Raw genomic sequence first — 26577 nt, forward strand, 5'->3', positions numbered from 1 at the left:
GACAAAAGGGATAAGACAGGAGAGAGCAGAGAGGAGAGCCGGAAGGGGGGCGCCCAATCTGGCTTCCCACACCTCCCTGCCAAATCGGGCTGTACGCTCTACCTTCCCACTGCCTCCCAGAAAAGGGAAGAAGAGCAGAGGGAAGAAGAGCGGAACATTTTTCTTTTCTTTCATTCCTCCTTTTGGGTTTACTACAATAAGGTTAACTGCACAGTCCCCAGGAGGTCCTGAGCTGTATCAGTCAACCAGCAAAATTTCTAATGTTATGTTTTAACCTTTTGACACCCCTTGTTGAAGCAGGCCCACCATGGGTTGATCAATCCTGGGCGTGTGTCTCACGGTTAGCTGACTGCCTTAGCTGCCCAAGTGATGTCAGCCCTTTTTAGCCATAGCCAGTGACTGGTCCTCTCAGCAGTGTTAGCTAATTCTCTTATAGCCTGCCATTGTGCCTGTCCTCTGATCCCAATCTCTCTAAGTAGTTTTGCTGTTGTACTGGCAACAAAGCCCCTGCACCCCACTTCCACTGGGCGCACCTTGATCTTCCAGCCTCTGTTCTCTGCCTCAGCTGCCAAGTTGGCATACCGCAGCTTCTTACGCTCAAATGCTTCCTCAATTGCTTTCTCAATTGCTTCCTCCTATGGTATTGTCAGCTCAATGACGTATGCAAGCTTTTGGGAGTTAGACCAAAGGACGAGGTCTGGTCGCAGAGTAGTTGTTATGATCTCTGAGGGAAAAATTAGCCTCTGATCCAAGTCCACTTGCATCTGCCAATCCCTGGCAACCTTCAGCGGGCCCAGGTCCGGGGTTGAGGGGCTTGTCCTCGGCTTGTCTCCCTCCCGGACAAATGCTGATGAAAACTGACGCTCCTCTTGGTTCGTGAAAGGTTGAGCATTGATGGATTTTCTTTTGCACTCAACTTTCTCGGCTAGACACCTGGTTGTGTCTCCATGTGTATCTGCCTTGAGTAAGGCTAGTCCTACAGCCAACCAAGATGTGCTTGAGTGTGGCTGTACACAGGGGGAAGGCTGGGTCCTTTCCAAGCCACAGCTGCAGATTTATTGGGGAAGGTAGCACATCGTATGTCACTCGGTTGATGAAACTTAGTCTATTAGACTCCATCTCCAGATTTCACTCCATGAGAGTTTCCTCTTTTCAACACTCTCCCAATTCATCCAGCAACCCTGCTTGGCCAGCGCTCTGGCATGTCTGGCTGTTTCCTCCTGTCAACACACCTCCTTCACCATCATTTTTTGACGTTCGGTTACAGATGCCTGTTGCCACCAAACAAATCCTCCTCTGTCCTGCGGACGTGACCCACCACTTCCTCCCAATTGCTCGGGTGGGAGCAGTGCCTCTCACTATGGGGTCCCGGGAGTCCGTGAGTGACATCTCAAACCTCACTTTTGCACATTTAAACTCCTCTACTAGACAAGGGAGAGGCAATGACAGTATCCCATCGCTATAGAGTGCAACGCTGCTGAGGCATTTGGGAAGTCCGAGCCACTTTTTAACGTAGGAGCTCACTAGCCTCTCTAGTCGACTGGCATGATTGAGTGAGACCTCGGACATTGTCAACTGCCACAGTAGTCTGGGTAATAACCCAAACTGGAAGCACCAGAGCTTCAGTTTCCCTGGGAGTGCAGTGTTGTTAATCCGCTTGAGTTCATTAGCCAAGTTCTGCCTTAGTTGTTCTAGTTGCCACGTATCATTGAGGTCTGCATTATACCACCGCCCCAGGCTCCTTAAGGGCTTCTCTAAGACTGTTGGAATTGGTTCTCCACTGATATAGAATTGCTCGGCTGTCAGTTTTCTTTTTATGATGGAGATGCTGTGAGATTTACTTGGCTTAAACTCCATTCTTGCCCATTCGATTTTTTCTTGGAGCTTCTGTAGCAATCGCCTACATGGTTTTGTTGTTGTAATGATGGTCATGTCATCCATGTAGGCTCTAATGGGCGGAAGACGAAGGCCACACTTGAGTCTCTCACCTCCCACTACCCACCGAGATGCCCGCATGAGGCGAAATTGTGGAGCCTGCCATGACTCCAATTCCCAGGTGCTGCCAGGCTGTGGTGGTTTACTCAGCTGTCACACAAAACTGTAAATCCTGAAAGTAGGTCTTGACCAGTCCTGTGATGTGGTTTGGTATGCTGAAATAGTTCAAGGCCATCCACAAGATCTCGTGTGGAACTGACCCGAAGGTGTTGGCAAGGTCTAAAAAGACCACATGCATTTCCAAAACAGGCTTCTTAGTGTAGATTTAAGACATGGGAACTGAGTGACTATTTCCCACCACTGGAAATCTTTCAGATATCAAACCGACTTGAACATAAATGGAGGGAAAATAACAAAGACAATCCTATTGGTGCATCCACCACTGGTGCTTATTGCACACAATGGCACAAAATAGGCAGAAATTTATGATTTATATGTTATTTAAAGTACTACATTCAGCCCTTAAAGCAGGCCAAAATGATCCAAAACAACACTTTTTGGACCAGATGTTTGCAAATTGCATCTAGCAAGCACTACAGAAGAGAAGCGAGCATAAGGGGAGCAGTGTTTTATAAAATCCAGCATTTCTAAAGGCTCAACAAATATCTGGAAACACACAAACCGTTTGTGTGCACTTTGTCACAAAAGTGTGTCTGCTGGCTAAAGGTACAGGTTCCACATTTGAGGGAGGGAAAAAAAGTTAATAACTTCAGAGATAGAGAACGATGTGAGAAAGGCCGGACAGGAGGGGAAGAAGAGGTTATAAACAAACATAATTACTGCTCAGCAACTGTGGTAAATAGGAAATTTAAACCTAACTACAGTGCTCAGCATAAATGAGTACACCCCCTTTAAAAAGCACGTTAATCAGTAGCTCAAAGAACAAAAGAACAATTTCCCAAATTTTCACAACGCTAGGTTTTATTGAACACTTGTTCAACTCCATTTTAACTCCATAATATGAAATTAAGGTTAATAATATAACTTAGATCACAAAATCTTCAGTTTTACTCGACTTGGTTGACGCAAAAATGAATACACCCCGCAACAAAAACTACTACATCTAGTATTTTGTATGATCACCGTGATTTTCAAGGACAGCACCAAGTCTTCTAGGCATGGAATGAACAAGTTTGTGACATATTGCAACATCTATCTTTTCCATTCTTCAACCTCTTTTAGAGCCTGGATGCTGGATGGAGAGTGACGCTCAACTCGTCGCTTCAGAATTCCCCACAGGTGTTCGATTGGGTTCAGATCAGGAGACATACTTAGCCATTCAGTCACCTTCAACCTGTTCTTCCTCAGAAATGCAACAGTAGCTGTAGATGTGTGTTTTGGATCATTGTCGTGTTGGAAAAGTGCACGACGACCAAGTGCACGGAGTGATGGCAGCATCTTCTCCTTCAGTATTGAGCAGTACATTGTTGAGTTCATGACACCATGAATGAAATGCAGCTTCCCAACACCAGCAGCACTCATGCAGCCTCACATAAGGACACTGCCACCACCATGTTTCACTGTAGGCACCATGCATTTGTCGTTGAAATCCTCTCCTTCATGACGCCATACACTTTTGAAACCATTAGTTCCAAAAACAGTGATCTTTGTCTCAATACTTCAGAGTATAGAGTGCCAGTAATCTTGATCTTTTTCAGCATGGGCCCTAGCAAATTCTAGGCGTGCTTTTTTGTGCATGGGATTTAGGAGAGGCTTCCTTCCTTGGCGATACCCATGCATGCCATTCCTCTGCAGTGTGTGCTGTATGGTGTCACAGGAAACGGTCACTCCAGTTTGGCTTTCTACTACTTTAGCAGTGAACTTGCATGGCGAATTTCTTCGACCCTTCTCATCAGAAGACGCTCCTGTCGAGATGTTAACTTCCGTGGACGGCCTGGACATCTCTGTAAGATGGTTGCACTTCCATCTTAAATTTTTGAGTCACCTACAATAATTGGGGTTTACTGATTTTTGCGACATGGGCTTTAATGAATTTGTTAGGAAAATCACTTTTTTGTTTGTGCAAATTCACAAATCTTGTTTGCAGTCAATGGCCCACATTTGTGGGAGTATTTTGTAGTATCTCATAGAAAATGTTGATTCTGAAAGGGAACTAAAAGTTTTCTGACAAATGCTGAGCACTGTATAATAAATGTGGTCAAATTTACAGTAAAGCACAAAATTGAACCCGCACAGAGAAGCTGCGGTGTTTTGGTTTAAAAAAAGAAAGAAAAAAAAGACATCAATTTACATTTGAGCTGATGATGCTTAGATTCACTCACTGAATTCTATCTTTATAAATCAGCCATGTCAGCTTGTGTAACATTAGCTAATGTCTTGTTGAATTCAGTTGTGTGGATCCTCAAAAGGCAGCAGCACAGGCCAGCTGATTGCAGCCTGAACACAAAATCAACTCGAGCTCACAACAGAAACTATTCTGATTATTTCCTCACACTGCACCACTAGAACCAAGCTTAATGTCCCCTCACTTCACTTTAACCCCGGAGTATATCGATTTTTCTGTTTAAGTGTGGATGCAAAGTCACCCATCTACACTGTAGGCAACAACAAATACAGCTGTTGTTTTCCTTGCTTGTGTTCTCCGTCGCAAATGTTCAAGCTGAGTATATCATTACAATTACAATGCGAGTTGAAATAAAGCTTGTATTCCCGTGTTTTAATATTATTTTATTATTAAATTAAAATGGTAAGTGAGAGCACAGTTAGCACCAAAAGATTTGCAGAAAAGCTACTTTATGTTTAGGTTTTACAAGCAATTTTAATTGTGTGTGAGGTGTCCTTGAGTGTTTAGAAAGTCTTTAAATAAAACGTGTGATTATTATTATTAGTAGTTTTTCCCTTTATTCATTAAGTAAATTTCCAAGTATATACTTTTTTGCATTTCTTTCAGTAAATTAGTTCAAACAGTACTTCAATCTGTACTCCTACAAATTGAAGAGCGTCTGTACTTTTGCCAGCTCTGTTGCACGTTGATGGATAGGTGAGGCTTACAGACCCACTCCTTCTTTATTGTGCATATACAATCATGTCATATGAGGACGTGTGGTGACTGTATATTAAGCTGAGTAATTACAGCAGTTAAGTAGTGGATTTGAACTTTTGCAGTTCCAGAAATTTTCAAAACCTGTCTGTCTTAATATGAGAGTTACGAGATAGAGGGGTGTTACGTGAAGTTAATCTTTCATTCTTACTCAGTGGGAGTGTCTGACCTGTACTATATAGAGCTGTGTGTGATACAGCAGAGGGGAAAGTGTGAAAGGCATCACAGGAAGCTGCTGAATTTCTTCACTGAATTTCTTCAAGGTAACATTGGACTTTAGTGTGTCACATTAAAGTTACAAAGTCTGACCTTTTTAGTTCAGAAAGAAAAAAAATCTGCAAAGTCATGTTGATTCTGTCTTCCAGATGTTGAGGATCACTCTGTGTTTGTCATTCGGTGTGTTTCTGTGGGGATTTGCTTCATGCTCTATCATGTGTCATGATGGGAGTACTTGTCCAGACACCGCCACCTGCTGCAAGGCTAAAATTGGCTTTGCCTGCTGCTCATATCCTAATGTAAGTCAGAAACGTTCTGTCAGTGCAGTAACTTGATTGTTGGTTGTTAAAAGTTCTGCTGGTCTTACTTACTTTGCAGGCCATGTGCTGTGCCAACCTGCTCCACTGCTGCCCTTCAGGATATCGCTGTAACCTGGTTACCATGAATTGTGAGAAATTAGACCAGCCGTGGCTGACCATACCCATGGTGAAGAAGGAGGCTGCGGAGAAACCAAACACCCCTGAACTGCCTGGAACTCCACTCCAGGAGCTTAAAGAGAGCCACGTCCCAGATCAAATAAAGACTTCAGTGGTCCACTGTGACAGTTACACCTACTGTCCTGATGGCACTACTTGCTGCAGACACCCACAAGGAGGCTGGACCTGTTGTCCCTACTCTCCTGTGAGTCAGCCTAAACACTCTTGTGCAATAAAATTCCTTTTAGCTTCCACTGCCATGAAGCAAGTTTGCAGCTATAATAATTATTCTTTTCAGAGACTAAAAGTGTTTCTTGCAGGGCAAATGTTGTCTGGATGGCTACCACTGCTGTCCAGTTGGATTTGACTGTGACAGCACCTACCAGCACTGTGTGAGGGAAAAACTCACATATCCTTTCCTCCGCAAGCCAGCAGTGCCTTCAGCACTTGCCTCCCTCATCCCAACTTCAGAGGAAGACGACAATTAGAAGAAGGTAAATGCCACACTCTAACCACTTTTACATCCTTCGCATGTGGAGAACATCCTGGGATAATTTCACTCACTGTTCAGATCAAATTTCAAGGCTAAATTTAAGACTTTCTCTGTTTACTGGTGTTATATCAAATGATGGCGTGCACATCTGATCACCAACCAGATGCCTGGTAATGAACTAATCATTTGATTCAGGTGTGTTGACCCAGGGTGAGATCTAAAACCTGCAGGACCCCGGCCCTCGAGGCCTGGAGTTTGACACCCCTGACTTAGGGAGAAACTTAGTGAGATGACTATAATATGTTGTTCTAACACAAAGACTTGCACTAATTTCAGGCCCACTGGAGAAAGAGTCACCAGTCATCTCCACAGACCAGCTAAGCAAACTTTTCACTGAGGTCATCATGTGTTGAAAATGCCTAATCCCTATTGTAGAAATAGGGAAATCATTAATGATTTCAAGCTAATCTCAAATCATCTTATCGATTGTTTTTTAAATAATGAAAATGTGTTTTTCATCTATTCCATTCTCCTATACTGCCTATGTGACTGAGTGTCAGTGAATATAGACCAGTATGATGTTACGATGGTGAGGTGAAAATGTTTTGATTTGTTTTATGATTTTTTCCCATTCCTTTGTATACTTTTGTCCAGCTTCACCAATAAAAAAAATCATAGCATCTTCTTCCCAGCTGTGTCATGCAGTCATTTATTTATCATCTTTTCACGTCACAGTTTGAGTGCCCATGAACACCTCAGCCTGCCCAATACCAGCCCAGCATAATGCATTACTTGAGAAATAAAGTTGAAATTGTATATCAATGTATGTTTGCACGTTCCAGTATTAAAACAAGAATTGCTGTACCTACTTCCTATTTTCCTATGAAAATAGGAAGAAATATACACAAACAGACACTAATTATGTTACCATGCATAATGGTGGATTGGAATGGCAATTGAGAACCGGTTCTTGTTCCCAGTAGTCCAACTTCTTGGAATTTTCAGTTTGTTTGCCTATTGATCCAGGTTATTGGTTCCACTTGCACACAGTGTGAAAAAGCCTTTTGCATTTGATGTTTTGTTAAGCTCTATGTCTGGATTTTGTTCTTTTGCACCCTCTGGTGGTGAACTGTGTAGGGTACAGTTGGTTGCAGTTGCACTCTTTTGCTAAGGCACATGGTGTCTGCATGCTGCAGCTTGCGGTTAGCTCCACACATGAAGAAAGTAATGTTTAAAGTTAGAAAAAGAGAAGAAATAAATGAGAAAGAAGATGGAGAGTAAGATAATAAGGCCATAAAGGACTATTTAGCCCCTCTTGGATGCCAGCTTATGAGGTTTGTGTATTTTAAATGTTTTATTTTCTGTGATGAAGGACTTTTGATTGACACTAAGTGCAAGAGTGCATTTTGATGTGATGTTTTTATTTTATTGTTTTTGTCTGTGAGCAGTTCTCACAGGTTGTCAAGACCAGAACAAACCCTGTTTTATAACTCTACATCATGCCTACATCAATCCTTGAGAGTGCTACACACAGCTTTATATAGTACAGGTCAGACACATTTTAGTTTGTGTGCTGGAGGAGGAAAATGGTGGCGCAGTCTACACGGTGGATATGGACATTACTTTTATTTTCATTGCACAAAAGGAGGACTATTGTGAAGTGGAAACTACATCCAGGCCAGAAACAACTACATTATGCTGGAGTTAAAAAGGAAATCACGTAATCAATTTATAGAGAAAGATGTATTCTAAACTTTTGTGTCATCAATGTAGCCACATTTGGCAGATATAACCGCTGAAAACACTGGTCACATTCTTTCTACAATAGAAATCAAATGTTCTTCAGAAAGTTCTTCCCATATCTGTTGCAGAAGTTCCCATAAATGTGTGGAACTTGTAGGTTACTTTGTTTTCACTCTTCTGTCCTTTCATCCCAAACCAGCTCGATGGGGTTTAAGTCTGGAGACTGTGCTGAACACTCCATGTTTTCAAGCTTATCATCTTTTATTTTTTCCTGAGGTAGTTCTGGCCTGGCTTGCACTTATGTTTTGTGTCATTATCTTTCTGTAGGATGAACCCCTGACCAACTAGGCGCATACCAGAGAATATTCCATTATGCTGCAGAATGCTGTTGTAGTAGTTTTGGTTCAGCGTACCTCTCACTCTGTACCACCCAAAAACCCCCAGACAATTACACTTCCTCCTCCATATTTGATAGTTGATGCCACACACTGTGGAACCATCCTTTCACCTACTCAACAGCATGCAAAGATCCTGCGTGATGAACCGAAGATTTCAAATTTTTATTCATCAGTCCATTATAGCTTCTTCCAGTCTTCAGTAGTCCATTGGCAGCGTTTCATGGCCCAGGCAAGCCTCTTTGTGTCACGGCCAGGCGGATCAGCTGCACGCTGATCAGCCCTCTCTGTTTCTCTTCCTCTTCTCTCTCGCCGGGGCGGAACTCACTGTGGGTTCACGCCCTCGGCCCACGCCCTCGGGAGATGAGACACCTGGGTCTCATTAAGGGGAGCAGCATTTAAATCCACTGCAAATGTAATAACCTTCCAAATAAAGCTGAGCTCTGTGTATTGCTGAATTCTAAATTTCAGTGCTAGACTAAAAATAAATCAAATAAATGTATTGTTTTGCTGATACAAAATATCATTTTAACTCTTTTAAATTCCACTGACTGCAATCTGTCTGAGTGTATAACTGAAATCTAACAAAATTGTAAAAATCTATTTGAGTTAATCTGAAATCATACAGATTAACTGTATGATTTCAGATTAACTCAAAAAATGTAAAAATTAAACATAATTTATGGACACCGTTTGATTTCTTTGCATGTAGCTATATTAACATTTATACATTTAATAAATCATGAAATTAATACGCGCATGTTCTCGTAACAATGCAACTAACTGTTTGCTCTTCATTCAGTGAAGTGAGCATCACACGCTGCTCATATAAAACATATTCTGACAACAGCCGCACAGCTGAGGAGCCTTTTTTTCAGAAACTTGAAGGATAACTTCCCAAAGTCTGACCTGCATCGGACCATCCGCTCAGTGTCCGTGGTTACCATGGTTACTGCAGAAGCTGCTATGAATTAAACAGTTGTCCCTGAGATAACTTACCGGAGACATGAATGTTTGTTTTTCCTTTACAAAAGAATTGGATGACTTGGATAACTTATAGGAGTATCAGACTCCACGTGCCATGTCCTCGGAAATCTGGACTCGTGTGGATTTTTCAAGGACAAACTGGTAAGAGTCGCACACCACTATACTGAAATAAAGAAGCTATTACTGAAATACACGTGCTATATTATAAACTATGATATAAAACTTAAGGTTTAGTTATAAAGGACACCTTCCTACCTTTAGTCTTATTCATGAGCAGCATCAGTTGTCTTCTAACATCCAAGAGTCTGCACGATGTGTTTCATAGGTCCTAACTAGAGATGGACGGTCTGATACTGACCTAAATTACTGGATCGAATATCGGAGAGAAATAAAAAATGTAATCCGATCCATTAAATATCAAAAAAGCACCTCACAAAACTTGCGACCTGGCGTAACTCGGCTCATAACCGTAGCACGTCGGAGCATTATGCATCAAGTGATAGAGCGGCTGTGGCGTGCGGGACCTGTCACGGTCTGGTTGAGCATTTGGAGCCTCGCCACCAAACCGGCATTTCATCTCCAAGAAAGTGATCCCAGAGAGAAGTAAAGCAAGTGTGTAAGTTCATCTCTGAATGTTTGTAAAGCATTCCAGCGTTAAGCTTATCAACCGATATATGGAGCGACTGCCTCTCCTGCTGCTACTTAAATCATGAAACTGATTAATGATCAGCTGATCGGCTTTTCTGTCGCGAGTCCGTCTCTCTTGTTTGTTCCTGCCAGAAAGAGGAAACAAGCGGCTGAACAACAGCAGCATGTTTAAGCTTGATAATCTGTTGTTAGAATTTATTTAATATTACTTTCTACTCGAGGATCTTTTTCTACGTAGCTGACGCTGGTAACTGTGCAGGGGCGGATCTAGCAAAGTTTAGCCAGGGGGCCGATAGGGCATGAACAGGGAAAAGGGGGGCACAAATATATACTTTTCTTTCTTATTCTCTTTTAAAATGTCTGGCTTTTAATAAATAATTATCTGAATCTTACACCCAAAATTTTAATCTGATGTAAAAAGTATAGAAGACCATTACTGTATATAGTAACTATTAAGTCTAATATACCCTTGTAAGCTATAGTACTTTTTCCTTTGGGAAGGTACCACCTGTGCATTCTGCAATTCTGTTGAAGAAAGATGTTGAATCTATTTAAATATTGTAGAAAAATAATTGATTTCTGTGCATTTTTTTCACACTGCATCAAATTAAAGTTGATTACGTCGATTAAGCATCATGAGGTGGGGGGTGGTTCCCTTTTTTTATTAATTTTTTGCTGGGAGTTTGTAACCCTATTAGTTAGGTTGCTTATTCTTTTAAATACCAGAATAGGGAGGATGGAGTAGGTTTAAGTTTATTAGATTCATCAGTTTTGCTGAACTATGAAATATTTTCGGTGCAGTGTATTTTTTGCATACAGGTATAACAAAATAGCATTAGTGTTTCTTTTTAACTTGAGCTTGGACCCATACAAAATGCAGCAAGATATTAAAAAAACAGTTTTATTGATTATAAAACACACTATATTGGATTCATATCGGTATCTGCCGATATCCAAATTTATAATATCAGTATCGGACATAAAAAAGTGGTATTGTGCCATCTCTAGTCCTAACATGAGGATCCCAGAACCAAAAAATAACCCAAAGGGTTAAAAAGATTTCCACATTGATGCAGATGATGTATATGATTGTGGGACTTGTATAAAAAAAATGTATATGCCATATTTGTCTGTGAAGGTTCTCAGTCATCCAGGTCATCGTAGTCAAAGGAGCTTGCAAAGAAAAGCGTCTGGACTTCTTTAAGCTGCTTGAAGACATTTCACCTCTCATCCTAGAAGCTTCTTCAGTTCTAAGGTCAAATGGCGGAAAGTCCCAGATTTAAACCCAGTGGGAGTATCCCCCCAAAGAGGGACAAAAGGACCCCCCGATGATCCTCTAATCATGGTGTGAAAATGGGTGTGGGTCCCAATCAGCCAGGGTTTCAGGTGAGCTCATTGTGAAACCTGGCACCACCTTATCATGCAATTTCCTGAGGTCAGATGGCCCAGGAAGTGAGTGGGCGTTAAGGCGTCTGGGGGAGGGAACTCAAAACTGGATTATAGATGGCAGACAGTTGGTGTCGTAAACCACCCTCTGTTCAAAGACGTTCGCTCACAGTGAACGTAAATGGCTTCTTTCACTCCTCTTTCAAACCATCTGTCCTCTCTGTCCAAAATGTGAACATTGGCATCCCATTTCACCGAAACAATAACATAGCGCACAGTGTGACGTCAAAAAAGGCGCACACATTTGACGCTGCGCTTGTCTGGAGGAACGGAGTTTTCGAAAATCTCCACCCTGGCAGGTGGTTTCAAAAATCTCAGTTTTCAGTGACCAAAAACGCCATTTACGTGTGGACTAAAGGTGCAAAAATATGGGTTTTCAAAAATACCCGGGTACATGTGGATGTGTGGACAAAGCCTAAGGCTTTTCGTTTGAAAACGCATCCTTTTCTCTCCGTTTTGGCCTCCCATCCACACTGAGATGGCGTTTTCACAGATGGAAAACACAGCGTTTTGAAAACACATACATTTCAAAAGGGTGCTTTCCGTGGCAGTGTGGACAGCGAAAATGGAGACTTTCTAAAACGATGACGCATGATGCAGTCATGTGATCAATTAAACTAAGGCTACGTTCACACTGCAGGCAAAGCGCATCAAATCCGATTTTTTTGACCCTATGCCACCCATATCCGATCATGGTATGACAGTGTGAACGGCACAAATCCGATATTTTCAAATCCGATTTCGTATGTGGTACTGAATCCGATACATATCTGATGTTTTAGAAAGCGACTGCTGTTTGAACGGTCATGTCGCATTAAATCCGTCTTTTACGTCACTGACACAAGACAGACGCCAATTATCAGCGCCGGGGAAGCGCCCGAGAAGACATCGCGAACGCTTCCTGGCCATCCCGTGTAGATGTTAGTGAAACTGTTGGGAAGACAATGTGAACATTTTATTTGTACTGCATAATCTGCAGATTCTGACAGAAATCTGCAACTATCCTTTGAAGCACCGCTCCTCTCTAAAACAGCAATAAGGATCATTATTAGGTTATCTACATTATTATGTAAATAACAAAATAACTTAAAGCAAAATTTGGGAAACGTAAAGTCTGAAGTCTTTCTATTAAGGGCCATCAGTCAAACAATATTGTTTGCTTTGGGTCTAAACAGAGCGCGTTGTGTATGACATCTTCTTTTGCGCATGCGGGCCGCATCGAGTGTTCACACTAGAGCACGTTTGCTGTCGCATTTTATTTGTAGTGTGAACAAGCAGACAAAAAAAATTGGATTTGATCAAAAAAATCGGAATTGAGCATTAAGACCTGCGGTGTGAACGTAGCCTAAGATAGCGGAGGGCATTATACAGCAGTGGTTTTGTTTGCTCTCAATTTTGACAGCCTATTAAAGATTAATATGAGTCTGTACATGCTCCAAATAGCTTTTCTTCAAATTCTTTAACTTTCACTCGCTTTTGCAACTTTGTACTTTTGTGTTACTTGCAGCAACAACTGTACCTCATTGTTATTCCATTTAAAAAACTTGGTGCTTTTCCTCAACATTTTGCTGCGACGTTTCAAAGAGCCGGAAAGTAAATAAGCGGCAGACAGAAATGAGGCAGGTCAAATCATCTTGGGTTTCACATATGAGCAGTACTGGAACGTCAGCGTTTTCGGCTGTTTCAATGTGGACGCACAACTCTGTGAAAATGACTGAAAACGCTACTGTGGACGCGGAGCGTTTTCACACACGAAAACGCCTTTCAAATCTATCCGGGCTACTATTAAAAACCAAAACAAACAAACAAACAAATAAAAAAAAACATTAAAAGTCACAAAAACCTACAAGGGCACTTAACACCACACACAGTCAAACAAAATACACAAAAAAGTATTAAACAGAAAAAAGTATACAATCCTAGTAATTTGCACCCCCACAGGTGAACTGCTGCCTGAGCCAAATGTAGTTGTTGTGATATTTGATCCCAGCGCACTCCAAAAAGGAATGTAGAATAGTTCTGTGGCGACTGAAACAAGTCAAACATCGCTGTAAACAACCATCAAAACGCACGGGCAGGGGATCACGAAAGCCCGACTACTTGGGCACAACAATTATAAACCGTCTCACAAAATAAAACTGTAGACAGGACAAGATAGCAGTTCCTTAAAGGATGGGCCCAAAACAGCGGCTGCTGCAGGCGTTTCCCTCATCCTGACACATATCTTTATATTTTGCTGGGCAAATTTGGTTACCAGGAACAGTAATTTCTTGACAAATGTGCAATCATACAGGTGTGGTGAAAAGTTTAGATTCACTCCTTATGGGTATGAGTGTTATGGGAATTTGGGTTTTTAATGATTTAGCTGAACTGTTTTTTGTTTTTTTTACCTGAATGGTATGATTGTACAGTATTGTATCTTTAATGACTTTAAAAAGTAAGAATTGGGTGCACACGTTTTTAATTTACTGAGGAGAACAAACAGCTATATGGCAGCTGTGTCACTGACAACTGACAATCTAAATGTTCTTGCTTAACAATGACTGTAAAAAAATCAACATTGATCAGAAACTTTTATTCCTCATTTATGCAAACAGATTGAAAATTGGAATTATTTCAAATATACAGTTATGTTGTTTAAAACTGTTCACTATAAATGAGTTTTTAGCTTCAGCCTAAACTGAAAATGTATACACAATCTGAAGACAAATAAAACAAAGCTCAAAATCAAGATCTTTTTTTTAATTTTTTGTTTTTTATTATTTGTTGGTAATAATTTCATGTGGTCTTTAGTGAACAGTTCCACAAGTTCTTGTTACTCTTCTGGGCTTTTAAATAAAGTGAGTAATCTTCTTTGTAACGCCAGGTAAACTTTAGCGTACACATGAAAACATCCTAGAGAAGATATTTGGTCTCTTAAATGGTGCATTTCTTATGAAACTTTTGACAATCTCTTTGTCAACATTTCGGTGGCCAATTTTCATTAACTGCATGACAGTGTTTGGATATTTCCACTTATCCTGGAGTTCATTGTATACTGCCACGCTGACCTCTTCAATGTCCTCCAAGGAGATTTTGAGCTTTTTGGACACAATTTTAGCCCAGACTTTTTGGGCAAGCCTCTGTTTAATGGCTTCATCAGCCCCTAGAGGCAATTTCCCTGCTTCATTTGTATTGCTCATTGCGTGCATAACCAGATCTCTAGCAAAGCGTTCCACAAGTTCTCTGTACTCGTCTCGGTTTTTAGATAAAGTGAGTATTCTTTTGGGTAATGCCAGCAGATGTCTGGTGAATGTTGGGACAGTAATATCATCCTCAAGCTCTTCCTTCAGACTTGAAATCAAATCTTTTTCCTTGCACTTATGCACTTTACAAAGATTGGTGAAAATGGCTTTCGCCATACTGGGCAGCCTCTTTGGACATAGATCCAAATGTTTTCCCTCAATTTCAGGCCAGATTTTCTCAAGCAGACGATAACAGTTGGGAATCCTTGTGGAGTCTTTGTGTTTAGCAGAGACTTTCTTTAAGGCCCGTGAAACTACCAACTGAGTAAGTGCATAAACAAACATTTTTTCTGCAGACACATCATCAGATGCCAGACTGATGACAGAAGAAGAATCAACTTCTGACTCATGTACAGCTGGAATCACAGGCTTTTCCACGGGACAAGCTTCTATTTTGTCCCAGTGTTTTGTATCAGCTGTGGGCTTTTTCTTCATACAGCTTTTCTTTGGTTCTGCTGTGGCTTGGGATTGTGTGTCCACATGCTGAAGACTTGCACTGGCCTCTGTCTCCAGTTCCGGAGTTTCGGTTTTCTTATCATCACCACAGTTGTCTACAGATATTTCTGTAACCATGTCTTCCTTTGCTGGTGTTACCCCTGTTTTCTCATGGGAATCAGCGTCCACTGACTCAAGACACTCCTCTGTCAGTGTGGACACCGGAGCTCCCTTCTCCATGGTTGTCTCTGTTGCATCCACTAACATGGAGCAAAGTGATGTTGTGGCAGGTATGTCTGCTCCGGTGTCCACATGCTGAAGACTTGCACTGGCCCCTGTCTCCAGTTCCGGAGTTTCGGTTTTCTTATCATCACCACAGTTGTCTACAGATATTTCTGTAACCATGTCTTCCTTTGCTGGTGTTACCCCTGTTTTCTCATGGGAATCAGCGTCCACTGACTCAAGACACTCCTCTGTCTGTGTGGACACCGGAGCTCCCTTCTCCATGGTTGTCTCTGTTGCATCCACTAACATGGAGCAAAGTGATGTTGTGGCAGGTATGTCTGCTCTTTGTGAACTAAATGTGTTTAAATGTTGCTCGCTGTTCTGATGCATGAATGCGCTCTGAACTAAATCGCAGGTGTTTATGGAGTTCTGGAGTTCTATTTATAGGGTCGTGTCCTGTAGGCCCCGCCCACTGCCCTTTGATAATTGCCAAGCCCCGCCCACATCGAATGACTGTTGCCTAGCAATCGCTAGATGATAGTAGCACGGATGGGCACAGCCACTGTGACGTCATCCAGTGTTCTTTGATCAAAGAGAAGTAAGTGTTGGCTTTCTTGCTGCTCAGCAATTGATAACAAAGAACCTTGAAATGTGTTTTTAGCTAAACTTTGACACAGCTGCAGGACATTAATAATAATGAGAAGCTACTTAATATATATATATATATATATATATATATATATATATATATATATATATATATATATATATATATATATATATATATATATATACACACACACATATATATACACACACACACATATATATATACACACACATATATATATATATATATATACACATATATATATATATACACATATATATATATATATATATATATATATATATATATATATATATATATATATATATATATATATATATATATATATATATATGTGTGTGTGTATATATATATATATATATATACATATACACACACACATATATATATATATACACACACATATATATATATACACATATATATATAAGGTGTGTTGATTTCTCCCTAAGATGGCAAACTGAAACACTCAGTTGGTGACTTTTGGAGATTTATTTCCCTGGATGATTGAGAATGCATCAAGATGAAACACAAAAGGAAGTTCACAGCTTTTTGCAGCTCCCCCACCCCCTCAATCACACACCCCCACTCCCCTCCCTCCAGAATTCCCAGGTAACAACCTAATTTACATATGAATGACTAGCCAATTTAGCTTCCACTTGGCTGAAGCTAAAGCTTAGCTAAAAGCCTACCAGCCATTTGGCTGCTCTCCGGGTTTTAAAGGTAGAAAGGTAGAAGCCTGGGACTCCTAGTGTTAAGCCAGGAGGTGACTGCTGTTCGTTGCTGGATCGTTGTCTACCACGCGTTAGTGAAGTCAAGCTACAGCAAGTTTAGTTAAGAGTGTTTTCCTCTGTGCGTCGTTCTTAACCCTGTCTCCCTGTCTACAGAGCTTCCTGGATTTTTCCCCGTGTGATTCCCGTGTGGCAGTGTCGGAGTGTGAGCCTGTGGTCGTGTGAGTGGATATTCTGAAGAACGCGTGCTTTCCCTTGGACTTCCCTGGAGACCCCTTCTCCCCCCACTCAGCTGTATATAACACCTCCCCGCACATTCTTGTATATACACCTGGTGACTTGTAAATAAACCCTTCTTGTGAGCATCAGAACCGGAGTCCTGCACTTGAGTCCTCCTCCAAACCGTAACACTTTGCCTTATTCTGATGTCTTAGCAATGGCTTTCTTGCTGCAACGCATCCTCTGATACCTGCAGCTCAAAGTCCTATCTTCACAGTTGAAACTGAGACTTGCTTACTATGACCAGTGTTGGGTAAGTTACTTTAAATTAGTAACTTAGTTACATTACTAGTTACTCTATCAAAAGTAACTCAGTTACTTCAAGTTACTTGTTACTTTCAAAGTAACTAGTTACTAGGGAAAGTAACTTTGGTTTCACTCAGAATTCTCTTGTCAATGTGTTGCTTCTGTAACTGGATACCCAGCAAGATTACCAGTCTTCTAGTTTGCTTACTTGCCACAAGTGCACTGTGGCACCTACCAATAGAAAGGAAAAAATAATGTGCATATTTCCACATAATCCCACGCCTGGACCGTTGTTGACCGCCGTCATGATTCTAGCCTACGTCACAGCGTCATCTGCGCTTTTTTACATCCAACACAAAAACCGCAGTCGTGGTGCTTTCGATTGTACTCAGAACTCTGAAATTCTGCCTTCTGAATAGGAAGATGTAGGTAACACCAGACTGCAGATGAGCTGCATACAGAGCTGGACTGGGACAAAAAAATCGGCCCGGGCATTTTGACGCCCACCATTATAGGAAAAATCATAAAGCCTTTGAATGAAAACAAACGCTGTTGTGACAGTGATGTACACAGTTCTGATGATATATATGCATATATAGATATTTTAAATGAGAATAAGAAAGAAAAGTATTTCTTCGTGCCCACCTCTCCCTGTTAATGCCCTACCTGGTCCCCCTGGCAAAACTTTGCTAGATCCGCACCTGCACAGTTACCAGCTGTCAGCTACATAAAAAAAAAGGATCCTGGTGTTATTTGTCTCTCAGAAACAGTTCATAACTTCCCTTCAACTCATTCATGTTAACTAAAAGGTCAACCTGTTTCTCCATCACCTGTTCAGCTCTGATGATTCAGTAAGGACATCTCCTGGTTTCATCTTCATGTTTCCCTCTCACAGGATAACCAAACCATATCATGACCAGCAGCTTTTTTGCAGCTGTGGCTCCAGCAAACATCAGCTGATACTAGAAATTAACATTAAATAAATTCTAACAACAGCTGATCAAGCTTAAACGTGCTGCTGTTGTTTAGCGCAACATCCGCTGGTTTCCTCTTTCTGGCGCAAAGTGGGCGATAAACAAACAAGAGAGAAAAGACGATCAGCTGATCATTGATCAGTTTCATGATTGAAGTAGAAACAGGAGAGGGAGGGGGAGAATGAGAGAAGAAGAAGCTGTGCAGCAAAGACAGAATAAATCCAGCTTTGTGTCTTTTTCATTGTAGCTGAATTACGGGACAAACTGTTCCTTTTCACCTCAATAAGAAACGCGTAGGCTAATATTTTCTCAGAATACGAGACGATTCCGTTTTTTAGGGGACGGTTGGAAACTAATAACTAACCTTATAAATAAAATAAAGTTCAACATCAACATCATAGCACCACCCAGCTGTATAGAAACTCTGTCATGCTAGCTAGCACGCAGTACGAAAAAGTCAGCATAACAAAAATAAACTCCACCTAAACTTGGTTTATATCTGATCTCCAGATAGACTGCAGGTCATTCTTACCTGAAGTTCAGTTCTCCTGACACTCGGACCGTCTCCAATGTGAAGAGGAAGCTGTAGTGATGTAACATGTTTTAATTAGTTTTCTGTGCAGTCTAAAGAGACGGGGCTACATAGAGTTTCAGTGTAACTGTTCTACAGTTTAGAAAGTGCTGATTTTGATGAGTTGGACCATTTAGAAGCACTTCTTAATTCTAAACTGTAGCTTGCTGCACATTTCTTGCAATAACACATCAGAAAAAAAAACATTGCCATACTTAATGTGCAGACAAAATGTTTATTACACTTCATTCTTACTCTGATGTATTAAGTTCCTTTGCAAGGCATGTACTTCTAGCTAACATTTCCAGCTAATTCTGGATAAGAGACAGAGACTAATAGTTAGCTTTCTTTCCCATTTTGCAAACACCAGAGCCAGCTCTAACACAAGACAGCCCCGGCTCTCCTAAGGCTCAAGTCATTCACTGTGATTCTCTACATTACTGCCAGGGGGGGATGTCTTGCTTCAAGGTATCTACTGTCCCCACCCACTGGTAAGGATTATACATAAGTTGTTTAACCCTGTAACACAAAGTGTGTAATATGAGTTTAAAAGCACGAGTTTCTGAGTGTGATATTTTACCCTAACCTTAACCTTCCCATATGGTTCAGCCTGCTTAAGATAAACAAACTGGGAGCAGTTAATTTCACAAAAATCCAGATATAGAAACAACGATTAATGAAACATGTATGCACATTTTTTTTTAAATATATTTGTTTATTTTGAATACTCAAGTTTCAAAATATTAGCATTTTGATTGTTTTAGATTTGAAGTGAGAAAAAATTGTTAGCTCTATGAACAGTAGCACATTGATCTCGAGGTAAATTTTACAGATTTTACATTAATTTTGAATGTTGAAACTGCACCGTAACAGTTTTCTTTTTCTTTTTTTTGGAGCTAATATTAGTTTAGTCAAGATCTGCTGAAGAATGTTGCACATATTGCATATATTGATTTTACCATCACAAATTAACTGAACATGATTTCTTGGAGCTGTTTTTTTAAACTTGGGTCCTGTTGTCTGTTAAAAATGTCCAGTGGCTGGATTTTTTCAAAAACTGAAAGTTCATACTATTCTCTAGTCAAGTCATAGTGTTTGGTGTGGAGAAGAAAAATATAAGAACATTTGCAAATAAAAATGATAGTAATGTGAGTTTCCATCTACTGGTGTGACTGGTTGCCAGATCAGACTGCTCTGGGCATCAAGAAGTCCAAGACTGACATGCTGAGTTTGATCAAATAAACAAGTCAGGCGCCACAGCCGGGTTTCTGTGGGCAGCATGACATTTAGAATTATTGAGAAATGAAGAAGCTGTTGGAGCAACACACTTAGATAAGGAAGGAGGAGGTAAAGTTACAGTAAAAAGAAAATAGAGAAGTGAAACAAAGACAGGTTCGATTTTACAGCCAACACTGAAAATAATGTGAAACCGAGTGTCCTTGTGGTACTGGATAAGACGGGGTCTCGTTCCACTCATTTATGTGTTAGCAGTAGTTTGTGAGCACCTGGACAGACACAAATGAAGTGAATCAGGCTTTAATGAAATTCAACAGCTTATAACACACAGAGAAGCCCCATGAAAGTATATATTTACATATATTTATATATCTAGTTCCATTCAAAGTTTCGGTTCAGCTTTTATTTTATTTCTCAAGTTCCTGGAAATTCCTGCATCCCCTGTGTTTCTGTATCTCTGTTTGTCTTTCCTTGTATCATGTTTGTCTGTTTGTCTTTTCCTCGGTGGAAGTTAATTCCTGTTTTATTTTGAAAGTCTCTTGTCTTGTGTACCATGTTTTGAGTTTAGTTTGCTATCCTTGATTTTTTCCCTCTGTATTTCCCCGCTGTTTTCCCCTAGTCTTATTCTTCTTTGTATATATTGTTTGCGTCTCCCCTTGGCCTTTGTCATGTCCCCTCTTAATGATGTGTGCTCGTCTTGTCCACGTTCCCTCATTCCATAGTTCCTGTTTCATAGATGTGTGTTTTCCCTGGTTTGAATTTACCTCTTTGATTACTTTTGACCTTTTTTAACATCCATTTTTTTAAAATCCTTTTTTATGTTCCCCACCTGCATCCTGAATTTTGCATTTGGGTCTGCCACACAGCAAGCTTTGTGAATTACCTTATGTTATCTTATCATTATGTTACCTTATATGCAGTTAAATCTTTTCAGAAAGTGTTTCCATGAACTTAATCAGACAAGAAGAGATAAGCTGACTAGAAACTTTTCAGCTGCTGACAATTCAGTCAACCATAGATTGCAGTTAAGACAGAAAGTTCAAACAAACAAAGAAACCTGTTGGTCTTGCCATCTTAAATGATCTCCAAATTGCTCATCCCAATCTGTTTGCTTGCCCCATGCTATGTTAATGCTCCATTTAGGAATGAGCCCTCTACTAAGGACACATTATGCTGTAAACATAACTGAACAAAATTACAGTGAATCTAATAAATCAGCCCACGGTGTGACCAATACTGATATTTGAGTCAGTATAAGATTGTATTTAAACCAAATATCAGGTTGGTGCATTTCTGCCTTGGCATGAAAACCATTCATTCAGTGTATTTTAGTCTTCCATCCCACTGCTGGTGATTAATGTGATACCAGCTCATAGGAATGTAAAATCCTAAATACTGGGACATTTGTCGATTCTGACAGCTGCAGGGATGGATACTGTTTGCCGATTTTTATACTAGTTCTAGTTCTTCATTAAGGCCTACCTTTTACCTTCTTGCTGCTTGATCAGGTAAAAGGTAGGCCTGCACAGACTTTAACTGCCAATACAACTGTTTGATTACCATGATTTTCAAAGCTCCTAAACACATATTTTATCTACAACAGCTGCTTCATGATGTTCCAGATGTTTTCAGTGATAGGGTGAATGAAACAGAATGAATGAAACAGCTTTTATTTGTCACTAGCAGGTTGCCCTGCAGCGAGATGGAAACCCCCCCCACCCCGACCTGAAAGGTCTGGACTAGGGATGGGTACCGGTGTCCGGTGCCATGATGGCACCGGTTCTGACATAAACGGTAGTAACCAGACCGAAAAGCAGCGCACATTTCGGTGCTTTATTTCGGTGCTTTTTTTTCCTGAGCTGTGATACACTTCTAGCCAATCGTTTTACGTTTCCGAGGATAGTAGGCGGGGCCAGGTACGTAAGTTCTTTTAGAGCAGAGCTACAGATTAAAAATGCCCAAGGCGAAGCGGTCAAAAGTCTGGCTGTACTTCACAGCAAAATATGCAAACTCAGCAGCCTGCAACAAGTGCTTTAAGCTGATACTGTGATACTGTCAAAGGAGGTAACACCTCGAATCCGATGAAACACCTGGCGACGCATAGCGGGGTTTTTTTAAAGCCAAGAAATGCGCCGTATTTGATAGCTTGCTGCGAGACCTCACACCGAGCGCATCTACTGCGGGTGGGTTGCCAGTTATCGGACCCAGAGTTAGCAACATCCCCCAGAAACACGAAGAGGAGAGTCCTGGTCCCTAGCCCTGTCAGTGTAGCAGAAATGATGACGGATGATGATGGCAGCAGCAGCCGTTCTTCTCTGCGTGAGTAGCTTAATGTTGTTCGTGTGTAATTTACGTTGAGTAGGCTAACCATGTTATTACATTAATGCAGGTAAGGTGAACTAGCAAACATCATCATAGCTACATGCGGCTGTCTTCTTGTTTGATGGCAGATACTCCCTTCACCCTGGCCAAAAAGGCTAAAATGACCAAAGAAAAAGAGGGAAACAGCTAAACATGAGAGGTTTTTGGACAAAGTTTGTGTTTTTTCCATTGTTTAAGCACTGCTTCCAGCCAAGAGTGATACCATATATGCCCCATAGCTGCAGAAAAGGCTAACATTGTTATCTTTTTACAAAAACCAGCTGAACATGAGAGGTTTGTGGACCAATTTTGTGTTCTCCATTCTTTAAGCACCGGTTTGAGCACCGTTTGAGCACCGTTTGAGCACCGGCACCGTTTCAAAAGTACCGATTTGGCACCGGTATCGGATAAAACCTAAACGATACCCATCCCTAGTCTGGACTGACTTTATAGTACCATATCACCCCATTAGAGCTCTTCATTCTTGGACTGCAGGCTTACTTGTTGTTCCTAGAGTATTTAAAAGAATGGGAGGCAGAGCCATCAGCTTTCTGGCCCCTCTTCTTTGGAACCAGCTTCCAAATTGGATTTGGGAGACAGATACTATCTCTACTTTTAAGATTAAAACTTTCCTTTTTGTTATAAAGCATATAGTTAGGGCTGGACCAGGGGACCCTGGATCCTCCCTTAGTTATGCTTCAATAGGCATAGGCTGCTGGGGGATTCCCATGATGCATTGAGTGTTTCTTCTTCAGTCATCTTTTTTATTGATTGACTGGAGGAGAGCAGTCTGAGAACAGGAAACAACAGCCATCTGGTCATGCAGCCATACTCCGGCGCTGGACACAGACCCGCCTGGCTGCATCGAGTGGAAGTAGTCATTTATATTGTATATTGTATATTTCTGTCTGAGTACATATGTATGTGTGTGTATCTTGTGTCCAACTCAAGAGAGAGAGCCCTTTCACCTAGATTTAAGCGAAAGTCAACAAGCCAACGCAGGTAACCTTGAAGAAGTAGGAGGAAAGAGTAGAGAGTCATACACTGTCTTGTTATCTGGGAGAATTTGCTGTTCCAGCTTTGGCCCGGGAAATTTTAGCTGGTGAGGGAAGGCCACGTGAAGATAGTGGTTGTTTTGGTTTGGTTTAGGGTGAAAAACTGCATTCCGATTCTGCAGTTGATCTAATGTCCATCACTGGTCCCGAGATCTATCAATTTCCCGTTGTAGAGTCGCTAGCTTCTCCATGATTTTCACTATGTGTTAAAATATGGAGGACCACAAGAGCCACGCTCATCGAAATAAAGAATTCTGTGCTGAAATAATGAAATGTAGAATAAATTCTCCATTTGTAAATTCATTTTTGAATTCCAATTTAATAAACTGATTTTTAAAATGCTTTTTAAAAACTTCATTTCAAAAAACATTTTTGAATTCCAATTTAATAAACTTCATACAAAAACCTTTTTCCAATTGCCGTTCAGCCTCGGGATTTACACTCGGCTCGACACGCATATGTGAAGAATGAAGGGACCCTGCAGCGAAACAGAGAGCACAACCTCTGACTGAGTGCCTGTTTACGCAGTCTGACCACCTGTGAAGGTAACGTGCTAACATGGCTAACGCTAGCATCACTGCACGTAGCCCCGTTCAACACGAGGATATCAGATCGTCCTTATTTTAAGGTCATCTTAGCATATGAAAAATTTACGTCGCAGCTGTACGAGCTAGCTACATGTTTTGTAAGCTGCTGTGCTCTTCACAAATAAAGCTGGAAGCAGTTCAGACTATTAGAACCAGCGCTGAGCCCTGTTACATTTATACAGTGTTAGAGCAATGGCTGCAACCTACAGCCTTTAAACTAGCGATTAAAATGCTGACAGTAAACTCGTCAGTCCAGATGTTACCACATTACTTTGTGATATTTAGAGTTAAAACAATTGAGACAGGCTGATTAAAATAACAGCTGTCAGTTGGAGATCACACTACTGGTTTTGATTCATTTAATATGTGAGTGCACAGATTCATTCTCAACTGCACATAAATGATGATCAAAGGTTGTATATGTGATGAATTCATCAAATCCCAGCCTCTAACACAGTGCGCTGAATCTAAGCTTTGAATGTCCAGTATATTCTAATCAGTACAATTTAAGCATTCACTGAACCTACAGTAGCTACACCTGTGTGGCAAATGTGTGGTAAAGATACAGATAATGAAATTTAATTATTAATATAAAAATGAAAGCTGAAATTGATTCAGTTTAGTACTTTTCTCTGTATGTTCTGTGATTTTTTATTTTTATTTTTATTTTTAAAGGCCTTAAATTCTGTGATATATACTGTAACTCAGCGGTCCACAACCTTTTTTGCGCCACGGACCGGTTTATGCCCGACAATATTTTCACAGACCGGCCTTTTAGGTGTCGCGGATAAATACAACAAAATATAACTAGTACCGGTACCGAAAAAAAGATTTATTCATAACACACCTGAAAAGACCCAGGAAAACCGAGTTAACGATAAAAACGATAACAAAATGACGCTGAAAACCGATTAAAAACCCTGAAAAACATACATTTCACACCTGAGCCTCAACTCTCACGGCCCGGTACCAAACGACTCACGGACCGGTACCGGTCCGAGGCCCGGGGGTTGGGGACCGCTGCTGTAAATGATTTTCACAGAGGTCTTAAAGTAGTTAAATCACTGCTGATAGTCTGGTTGTTTATATTTTCACATGTTTTTGTGTCTGTAGGTCTGTTTGATGACTCCTCTGGGAGATGAGGACACACCCACATCTGTTCCATACTGCAGCCATTGATGGTGTTGCGGCTCTGAGTCAGCTTTGGGGCATCAGACACACACACTGGAAAACCAGCACCTGGAATGCTTCAAGACTGCCTATATCTGTCTACCATGCTGCAGTTGAGTCTAACACACTGCTTACCAGTGTGGTATACAGGCTGCTCTGTAGAAGACAAAACAGGTTTTTGCAAGGAGCGGTGAGAACACCGGAAAAAAAATCGCTGGCTGCCAGCTGCCATCCATGGAGGAAATCACCAACTCTCACTACCTCAAAAGAGCATAACGGTTTTAGGGACTGCCCTCAGCCTGTCCACCATCTGTTTGAACTGTTACCTTCTGGGAGATACAGATCAGCCAAAACACACACCTGTAGATTCACAGACTTCTTCTTTTTAAGAGCCATTTCTGTCCCGAATACTTAAATGCATCAATTAATGTCTGTACTGATAACTAACTTGTGCTGCTACTCTCTCCTTTTAAGTATAATAACTCATTTATAGTATTTGTTTTTCATCATTTTTATGTTTGATGTTTTATTTTAAACCCCACTTTAGAGTTCCACTCCTAATGTTTTATTGTTTGGTCTGACAATAACGCTATTACATTCTATTTTCTTATCTGCGATCAATTTAAATGATTTTTAGTTTTAACCTGTTTTTTTTCTGCTCTTATTACTATTACTTTAATTACTACTTATTACTTACTATATTATTTTTCCACCCACGATGAACATTTGACTCATTTTTAGCTCAGATGAATGGAAAACACGCATTCAATTGCTACTCTTCCTACAGTGTGGATGAGAATTTAAGCAAAGTTCAACACATTGATCACCTAATGCAGCGGTCCCCAACCTTTTTTGCGCCACAGATGGGTTTATGTCCGACAATAATTTCATGGACCGGCCTTTAAGGTGTCGCGGATAAATACAACAAAATAAAACCAGGACCATTACCAAAAAAAAGACTTATTCATAACACATGGGAAAAGACCCAGTGAAAGGTGAGTTAACGATAAAAACGATAAATAACAATAAAAACCCTGGAAACCATAAATTTCACACCCGAGCATCAACTCTTGTGGCCCAGTACCAAACGACTCATGGACCGGTACCGGTCTGTGGCCCGGGGGTTGGGGACCGCTGACCTAATGTGTCTTCACCCAAACTGTGATCAAGAGCAGTGTCATATTTGTCATTTCACAGGTGACAACCTGTGAATTGTGACACACTGTGAACTGGATGACTATTTGAGTATGTGACCAAAGGAACAATGGGAACTGTGCCTGCTGCCTCAAAAGAACATGAGCCAGTAATACACATTTGAAGAAAAGACATTAT

General features: G+C 40.8%; 1 protein-coding gene and 1 long non-coding RNA gene across 2 annotated transcripts; both read left to right on the forward strand.

The window, feature by feature from the left end:
- The first annotated feature begins 4844 nt into the window (after positions 1–4844).
- LOC309699413 (progranulin-like) lies at positions 4845–6927 on the forward strand. Its single transcript, XM_082522427.1, has 5 exons — positions 4845–5319; positions 5422–5571; positions 5651–5953; positions 6069–6242; positions 6578–6927. The coding sequence occupies exons 2-4, from the start codon at positions 5422–5424 to the stop codon at positions 6234–6236; spliced, it is 621 nt and encodes a 206-aa protein (XP_082378553.1). The 5' UTR covers positions 4845–5319; the 3' UTR covers positions 6237–6242; positions 6578–6927.
- Positions 6928–21837: 14910 nt separating this feature from the next.
- On the forward strand, positions 21838–25856 carry LOC309699414. Its single transcript, XR_014274331.1, has 3 exons — positions 21838–22391; positions 23916–24033; positions 25189–25856. It is a non-coding gene; the product is annotated as an uncharacterized lncRNA (long non-coding RNA).
- Positions 25857–26577: the final 721 nt, after the last annotated feature.

The sequence above is a fragment of the Aulonocara stuartgranti genome, assembly GCF_965226115.1.
Source record: "Aulonocara stuartgranti genome assembly, chromosome: 22".
In the NCBI taxonomy this organism is placed as follows: Eukaryota; Metazoa; Chordata; class Actinopteri; order Cichliformes; family Cichlidae; genus Aulonocara; species Aulonocara stuartgranti.